Source organism: Wyeomyia smithii, chromosome 3 (assembly GCF_029784165.1).
Source record: "Wyeomyia smithii strain HCP4-BCI-WySm-NY-G18 chromosome 3, ASM2978416v1, whole genome shotgun sequence".
Taxonomy (NCBI): domain Eukaryota; kingdom Metazoa; phylum Arthropoda; class Insecta; order Diptera; family Culicidae; genus Wyeomyia; species Wyeomyia smithii.
This window is the reverse complement of record NC_073696.1, coordinates 75,590,683-75,600,175: the sequence shown is the minus strand read 5'-3', so window position 1 is coordinate 75,600,175 and position 9,493 is coordinate 75,590,683. Positions and strand designations below refer to the sequence as shown.

Here is a 9,493-nt window from a genome sequence, read left to right as displayed (position 1 = left end):
TAAGGGTGGTAGTGGACTTTAAGATACAATTTTTCAATTGAATAGAGAAGTTGCTTTTAAATTTTTTTGTTTGCGAAAAAATGTTATGTTATTTTCTCTTAAGTAGTAGATAACCTCATATTAAGTTACGTTGTAGAAGGCTGCTGTTTTGCAGTTCTTGAATTGACTGAATTAATGCAATTTTACTTAGGATGGCTCTAAAAAAAATTGTTTACTTGCGATATATTTTAAAACTCAGATTTCTCAGTAAGTTTTGTTCAAAGAGATTTTTGAGATTCGAAAGACGCAGCTTTTGATGGCTAAACATTAAGGATATCTCCTACGGGTAAAGTAAATTAACGTTTCAATTTTGAAAATTCAGTAGTGAAATACAGTAGTTTTACCAAATAAAAAGTTAAGCTTTCAAAACCTTACATCTTTGACAAAAAGACTAAACTCAAACTTATTTTATTCAATTTTCAGAAAAAAAACTTATCTCTAATTTTTTTTTTATTCTCGCTTATTTTCCGTGGGTCTAGTTCCGCCACTGTTGTGGTTAATCACCGACGTCCAGGGAGGCGACTCCACACCCAGGACCCTAACTCACGGCCTAAGTGCTCGGCAGGGTACGCGGGTACCTACCAAAATGAAATGCTTCTAACTTTTTCAACTTTTGGCCGTAAAAAAATGGAAAATTTGTCTACTTCTGGTTTCCGGGACTTAAAGAGCTGTAGATCTCCATACGGTTCTCCTAAATCCGGATCTCCGGAAACATGTCCAGGATTAGGATTCTGATCCAGAATGGCCATTTCGAGACAACTCATCAGATGGGCTCAAAATGAATTAAAGTCAACTCCAGAGGAGATTTCATGAATTTTCATACTATATATAAAAATTTAAGTCCACATACATCCAAAGATTGACCTTGAGATTTGTTTATTTATAGGCTGAAAATGCATGGCGAATCGGATATAGGATATGTTCAAACTCAAAATCGTTTGAAATTATTGCTTATAACGGATTTAGAACATTCTGGCATTTTGGCTTGTGTAAATGTGTACATCACCTTGATTCTGGAAATACACATATTGAGGGGTACTCGGTCATTTCCAGCTGTTTTCCAGAAACTGTCTATTTTTGACATCTGTGCACCAGTCGGATTTTTGGTTGTTTTCTAGAAACCGGAAGTTGCCATTTTAAAAATTCAAAATTGTGTCCTGGGTTGATTTTTGACTTCTATGCATCATCTCGACTACGAAAATACCCATATTGGGTGGTTCGGTCATTTTCGGCTGTTTTGCAGATATCGAAAGTCGTCATCTCGCTTATTTTCCGTCCGTCTAGTTCCGCCACTGTTGTGCCAATCACCGACGCCCGGGGAGGCGACTCCACCCAGGACCCTAACTCACGACCCGTTTATTAACGGACCGGCGCCAACGGCTTTACTTCCTCATGCGATGGAAGGCGTGATCCCAGAGATTTTTCGCCTCAGAAAATCTCCCAGTGTCGGCTAGGTTTGAATCTAGTGGATAGTGGATTACGCCACCCCACAACCATCGACACCTATGTCGGCGTTGGGATTTGAACCCTGGCGTCGAGCGTGGTTAGCGGAGACGTTACCAACTTCGCTAGGCCACCGCCTATTTAGTAGAGTCAATGCCTGACCTCAGTGCATAATCCTTGTTCTGAAAGTACCCATATGGAAAGGTATTTGGCCATTTTTTCTGTTTTCCAGAAAACGGAAGTCGCCACCTTTGAATTCAAAATTTAAAGTTTTTGAGGTCGATTGTTGGCGTCATCACGATTACGGAAATACCCATTTAGGGTGGTTTTTGGCTGTGTTCCAAATACCGAAAGGTGCCATCTTAAAATTTTTTTCTGAGGTCGATTAGGTGGTATTTGAACACTTTCGGCTGTTTTTCAGAAACCAGAAGTTTCCGTCTTGTCGTCTGCAGTTGATATTTTGCTGCTGTGTTTCATCCCGATCATTTTAGGTTGTTTTCCGAAAAAAATGGTTGAAACATTCGTAGTTTTGTAGATAGTAACACATTAAGGGATTCGACTTACTTTTTTAATTTTTTTTATACTTTTATTTAAACTAGATTTCGGGAGATTGATTGGACGAAAGACCACAAGTCATTAGTTTGATCATCGATTAAGGGGCGACTTCAGCATTAAAACTCATGCTTTTTTAATTTCTACGTAGTTTTGTGAATTAAAGCACAATTGTTAGTTATTAAAAAACCTTCACTTCTTCTCAGACGTGTTCCTTGGACACCAATAAGCATTTTGATTTAAAAAAAATCTCATGCCATCTCTTTAGATTTCATTGTAGCGGAAAACTTAGCATGGCTGGTCATGCTCAATTCTTCTTATATTAATTTCTTTCTTCCAAAAGTTACATAAGAAGAGGTTTACTGTAAACGATTGTGGAATGGCGCGAACTTCACCCAATATAGGTATAATCGGAAATGGGATGACCCCACTCATTTTCCAAAATGGCGATTTCCGGTTTCAGGTAAATAGCCTAAAGTGGTATTTGACTAACAATTTCAATACTTCCGAAAGTAGAACTTCATACGTCATTTCAAAATTCTAAATGGCGACTTCCAGTTTCTGTTAAACAGCATAAAATCACAACGTGCAACCCGAAATGGGTATTTACGTTTTGTGCGTTCTAAGAATATTGATGTATAAGATGCGAAATATTTCTGCAGTGAGTTGTGCTAATGCATCAATGATATATAAAAAATGATTCTCAATTTTGAAACCTTTGAACCCAAGCATCGCCGGTAACGTTCAACTAGTTTGAAATAATTCTGTACTTTTTATCATATCAAGAATTGTTATTTTTATCAAGTTCAGATATATTTGTGTTACCCGTTTGTAATAACCGTTTGATCGGACATCCCTTCCAAAAAATTGATTACTCTTCTTAGAAACATCCTCATGCCAAATTTGGTTCTTTTGCATGGAATCAGTTCTCGAATTATACAGGAATTTGATTTTCATTTGTTTAGGACCCCTTTTTTCAGAACAGGAATGGGTCTAAAACCATCATATGAACCTCTCCCGGTCCCAAAACCCCAGCATACAAATTTTCACGTCGATCGCAAACGTGGAGGCAACCAAGTGTGATATCTGTTACAATTTATTTGTGTCATAATTTTGAAAAAATGAATCGTGATATACATATTTCATTGACTTTGAATTTGAAGTAAAAATAACGTATTAGGGTGTTGTATCATGATCGGACCAGTCAGAAAATGTACCATGATCGGACCATTTTTTCATATGCGAGATTTCTCAACTATTGAATAAAAAACTGTATCGAATATGTACCCGCATCATCAAAAAAATTTTTCTGATGATGTTCAGAAGGTTTCATTTAGATTACTTAAGTATTACTATTATTAAAAAAGTTTTAAAAAATGGTTTATTTGCGAGCACAATTTGCCCTTACAATTGTTACCAAGTCTTGTTTTCAAGCAGTGATTTTAGAATCGAATATTTGAAGATTGCAGTATATTTTCCAGTAATATGCTTCTATAACATTTAAATGCAATGTAGGAACACTTCTTATATGAAATACTTGCTTTAAAGTTTGAGTTATTGGTGAAACGCAAAGGCCTGTTTTGTATCATGATCGGACCTGCCTACTTCTGAGACATCACCGTTTTACTTTGCTTATGCTTGATATACCCAATGAAGGATTTCACGTTTAATTGATTGGAACTTCGCAAACTAAAGCAAAACCATTTAAAACTTCACTATAAATAGCCCACTATGCTTCAAATAGGGAAAATATAACTCAGTGTCATCCTTATTTAGGTAGCATTTTTTTCCCGCGAATTTTCGAACAGTTTACGAGAGAGTGATAAATTGAAATATATGAACATTTCTATGTGGCGTTTAGTGTGGATATTTTCCACGATTTTTTTGAACGGTAAAATGATTTCCCGAAGGTGAGAAATGTTTAAAAATTGATTGATTTGTGATCTAATGATAATATGTATATCAAAGTTATTTTTCAGTAATAAGACTCTCTGAGACTACTTTTTGCGCTGCGGCAAAGGAAACGTAAGGCAAAAAACTAATCTTTGAATTTCATTTAGCGATAAGGCTTAAAAGTTTCGTCTCTCCGAAAAATGTCCTCATACAAAATTTCAACTCAATCGAACTTAAGGAAGTAGTGTCTCAAATTGACCACTTTGAGTCTCACTTTTTCGACTGATAACGAAAGGCACAGTTCATGCAATTGTCGATATGGAAATTTTTGTTGATACCAAATATCTTAGACTTGCGTAAAACGCCGAGATCTGGTGTTTTCTCGAGAAAAAAAAAATTATTGGAAAAAATTGACTTTCTGGGACTTAGAAATTTTTGTGCTGGGAAACTCATTTCACTTGTCTCACTCTCATTTTAACTTCACTGTCAATCTCACTTCACGGAGCTAATTTTGTCACTTCACTTTAGATGGATCGGAAATAGGTCTCAAAAATGAAGTGAGCGTGAGAGTGAAATATATTAAACCGTGAGGTAACTCCCGTAACAAGTACCATTGGCTGAATATCGCACTTTAGGTATAAAAGTTAGAGCATTGCAATATTCGGAAATTTGTAGTACTACTTGGGGACTACAAGTTGGTCATACATCGTTTCTCAAAATTGTGCTGGTGGAGTGAGCTATCGGTGAAACGAAACTGCAATCGAAAAAACATCCACAAATTGAATAAGCAAATTTGCCGTATTGGAAGCTCGAATATAATTCGTAATGTTTTCGCAATAATTTGAAAAATGTTTGACAATAATTTGAGAACCACAAAAAAATATCTAATTTATCAAGCCCAAACCAAACACCGTGCATGTAAAGCCCAGCACGCAAAGCGGAAAATCGCTTGAAGTCTCAGAAGCACACTGGTCCGATTATGATACATTTTTTGGTCCGATCATGATTCACCCTGGTCCGATCATGATACAAATTCTATTGTAAGGAAAAACGATATATTCAAATGAATTTACGTCAGATTTGCTATAAATTGTTATTTTTGTAAACTAGACAGATAGACTTTTCCGATAAATATATATTATTCATGATTACATGTTAACAAATGGTGAAAATGTGACATGAAAAGCGATGTACTTTGAAAATAGTCTAAATTGGTCGGATCATGATACATTACCCTATTCGTGCAGTTGAGAAAGAAGATCTGTTAACAGCTCAAAAAGCCCAGTTTAACCTCCGAAATAACTATCGAATCATTAAGAAGTAATTGAAAAGATTTTGGGAAATCCAACCAATTTTCTAAAACTTTCAAGATTCTGGTTGTAAAACTTAAACAAGGTACGTACTTTAATATACTTATGTCATTCTTTAGCAGTTGACGCGATTTGCAAAGATCAAGTGAAAGGTGAAGTGAATAGAGTGAAATGCACAATAGAAGTGTTTAAAGTTTTTGTTTTTGGTTTCTCGCGGATGGCTTTCATCCTTAATTTTGAGGATATTCAATGCTTTTTGCATCACTAAGTAACCAGTATTTGAAACTGAATCTTATTGTTGTTCTACGGAAGAAAAATTATTTAACTAAAATCGTTTTTCTGAATCAAAATAAAAAAAAAAATATTGGAGTGCACCGAATTTTGCGCCGATCATGATATTTTTTGTCTATAGTTGATTAACAATCGAGTTACTCAATATCCGTAAAATCGATAGAGCAGTGGCGGAAATAAATTAAATTGTAATAAAGCTGAAATACATTTCCTGTAAATATTAAATAACATAACCAGCTCGACAATAACAGTCACTTTGGCTGACTTTGCCATTATTTGGTTCAGTTCAATGTGGACGAAATCAACCAATAATATACCTTAAGAACGATCATTATTTTCTCAAAGACAGTTTAACAAAAACTCATAGTATTACTATCGCTACAAACCACAAATTTATTATAATAATTCACTACCTAACTACATTCTGTTCATTTGTTGCTGCTGTCCGACAACTGGAAAGTTCAACTATATTTCCAACTAGAGGCGAGTATTTCCTGTTAATTCTTCCACAAACGACTGCTAATGGCTGTTCCATTACTCAAAGGATTCGAATGCCTCGGAATCGGCACTTCGGTGTGGGCTACCGACGTGGCTGTGTCCGTATGCGTGTCCACCGTGACCACCGTATCCACCGTACGATGGGACGCAGGGCACGTGGGCTACGCTTGGTGCGCATCCTACCAGCAGATTGGCGCCGCACTTTACTGGAGCGGCATGGTGGGCAACCGGGGCGTAGTGTGCTGGAGCGGGAGCATGGTAAGCTGGTGCTGGAGCGTGGTAACCGCCATGATGAGCTGGAGCCGGTGCGTGATACTTCGGGGCTTCGTACTTTGGTGCTTCGTATTTCGGTGCTTCATACTTCGGGGGTGCGTAATCGGCCAGGCTACCGACGACGGCTGCGAGCACTGCCAAAACGATGAACTTGTACATTTCAAGACCGGGAAACACACTTGTGTACGCTGACAGGTTAAAACGCAAACTGATAATTCGAATTACACAAAGTGAGAGGTTTTATAAGGAAAATTGTGCTGACCGTTTTGGGGTGCAAACGGCGCTTACCAGTGCACAACATGTCAACACATTGTCGATTGCTATGTCAGGATGCGCGGTAATATTGGTTGTTTGATCGAGCCAGAAATGATGCAGTTTCAAATGTGTTCAAAAAATTAATTGGAAATTTCAACCATCTAAACATGGTTTGTGAATTTTCTAATTTATTTCCACCCACATAGAAATTAGGAAATGAAGTTCCTAAATATTATGTGCTGAGTATGACGATTACCAGCTGTTTGCCTAAAATAGAACAATTAATTATCAGAAATCACACGATGCAAAATTTATTCATGCAAAAAAAAATGAAGCCGTATCTCCGAGAACCGCATCCGAGATAACTCCATTTCCATTTGAATTGTTTGTTCATCAATCAAATTTATTATCCACGGTGGATGATCCGAATTTCCGAATACACAATTTCCCTCCCTCGCAATGCCAGTACGCATAACCTATCCGTCCTGTCGAGCCAGAAGCGAGATAAAATGATGATGACGTTGTGCTTCGGAGGAAAAATCAAGATAAGCAATTAAAATTGCTATTATCGAGTAGCGAGCTTGCAGGCAGCTAGTAGAGCCTCCTCATTCACTGCAGCTGGCATTAGGTTCTGGCTCGCGTGGGAGGTCAGGTTGTGCTGGGAAGAGGCTGTGCTGCACCTTCATCAAACATTTATTCGAATCGAATGAATGAAGCATTTGCAGAGTATCGAAAGCGCAACGCTGCTTCCAATACATTGAACAGAGCTATAGGGTGGCTAAGTTCTGATGTTCGAAATGAAAAAAAAAGTGATACACGAGGGTCTTAAGCTAAAGCTTTATGTCTAGACATTTTATTTAAATTTAATTTAAAACGACCGAGAAAAAAAGCTAACATTATTGCCTAGAGTAGCTCCCATCCTAGGGGTGATCATTCTGTTGATTTAATATCGGTGCAATATTTGAGTAGTGCCAGTCCACTCGGACTGAATGTGATGTCCGCTGTGCGTTGATGATGACAGAGTGAGGCCATAAAATTTCAATTTCAATTTCGACTCCCCCGTCGCCTCTAGGCACGGGACACCCCGGAAAGATTGATGCGATTTCTAAGCGCAAACATATCCTGCTATCCTGATGCTGCTGCTGCGTTCGTGTCGGCTAACGATGCATTTAAAGTGCATTAAAACAGCCGGCCAGTTGTTGTTGGATTCAATCACTGTCCCTTGCGGCAAACCGGCTGCTATCGTCTCTTCCAACCTTGCTATAATGAAATATGCACACAGCACAATTCCCATCAGCACAAAGCAAACACTCCACAATGGCGAAGAGGGAGCCCGGGAAGATTAAAACGACTTTAAGAATTTAAAAATCCTGGTTAAATAGCAGCAGTTGATATCCGAGGCGCTCGTGCTCGTAGAAATAGAATACTTTATTTCCTAGATTAAATATTTAACAGTGGAGTAGCAGCTCTGGGAGAAGAAATTCTACCCTGTTGCAGGATGGAAAGCAGATTGTGTGTTGAACTTTTTTTTGCAGTGGAAGCGGTCTTAATCTGTCTAGTGATGCAGTGTTTATAATGTTTTAAAAATTTAATATTAGAAGCAGCTACTCGAAATGATATGTTTTGTATGCATATAAGCATCACATGGTTTCGAAACACTCTTTTCAGATTTGTGTTTCTCAGACTATTTCATCAATAACAAATGAGGGGAGTGGTTGCATATTTCGCTTAAAAGTATAACTAATATTATTTGTTTTTATTAAAGCATTTTAACTCAATACAAATAAAGAAAGAGCTCGAGAATATTTCGTCGGTCATTAACTGATAAAATACAAATTCAGCAGAGTCATTTATCATGCACAGCATAGAATCGCTGGGTTCAAAACAATGCCCTCCAAACAAGCATTATTTCGCCGTAAAGTATCAAAATAACAAAAACCATGTTAACCGATGTGTTACACTCAAATATCATCAGCGTACGTGAAAAATGGCCCATTTACTTCGTTTTGTGAGGGGAAATATTGTTTTCCGACAGTCTGTGTTTTTTTTTTTCGATAGGGCTTCCTTCAACATTTTATTAGCCGCAGCGAAAGTCAGCGAACCCGCGAAAATGATGGCGCGGCAATCTGGCAGGCGCATCACGTTATTGCTTGAATAAATTTGCTTTCTGAAACGTATCATTTTCTCTTTGCTTACATGATGTTCGATAGGGTGGTATAGGATCGACGGGATATTGCTGATTCGCGGATATGGATTTTCTATAATGACATTAGATATTTTTGACACATATGAGGCTACGGTTCTATAGCATTAATTTATTCTAAAAGGAATCTTCCATGTCACGGAGGAATCATTTTGGGGCACCCCATTGCTTCGTTCATCTGCGAGATTCAACTTTTTAAGGTTAAATCCTGATACTTGTTCTTCGAAAGGAGACAGATACGAAGGTGCTCAGGAGAGTCATACAAGTGCAAGATTTGCAAAGTTCGAACGACAGGTGATGAATGTCTGGAATTGGAAAACAGTATAACTCATTTACTTTTTTTAAACGCTGCAAGTTTTGCAATCAGTTTAAAAACTTAATAATTTAGCCAATATTTTATAAATAGTTTTCTAATTCATCTATGTTGTAAAAAATAGAACATAAGATCGATTTTTTTTAAACTACATTATACAAGAAGTATGCAGATTCCCACAAGGGAAATCAATCTCATCGAAATTTGTTCGTCTATCGGTTCAACTGATGTTATGATAACAACATTCAACACCATAACAAATCTGATTTTATTTTGGTTCCACTCTCCCGATCAAGGATAAGCAAAGAATGCAATCTCAAGATTTCAACCGGTTCTGGTTTGTGTTTTGAGGTTCTTTTTTCAGTGGTGTGCGCTTTGGAAAACGAAAAAAGTCTAGCATGACAAGTTTTCATACAGAAATAT

General features: G+C 37.4%; 1 protein-coding gene across 1 annotated transcript; it reads right to left on the bottom strand.

Moving 5' to 3' along the window:
* Positions 1-5,897: 5,897 nt before the first annotated feature.
* LOC129731077 (vitelline membrane protein 15a-1-like) lies at positions 5,898-6,497 on the bottom strand. Its single transcript, XM_055690827.1, has one exon. It carries the CDS (start codon positions 6,456-6,458, stop codon positions 6,063-6,065), a length of 396 nt encoding a protein of 131 aa, XP_055546802.1. The 5' UTR covers positions 6,459-6,497; the 3' UTR covers positions 5,898-6,062.
* Between the last annotated feature and the right edge of the window lie 2,996 nt (positions 6,498-9,493).

Coding starts and splice junctions, on each gene's coding strand:
- LOC129731077 (XM_055690827.1), bottom strand. CDS start 6,458: ATGTACAAGTTCATCGTTTTGGCAGTGCTCGCAGCCGTCGTCGGTAGC.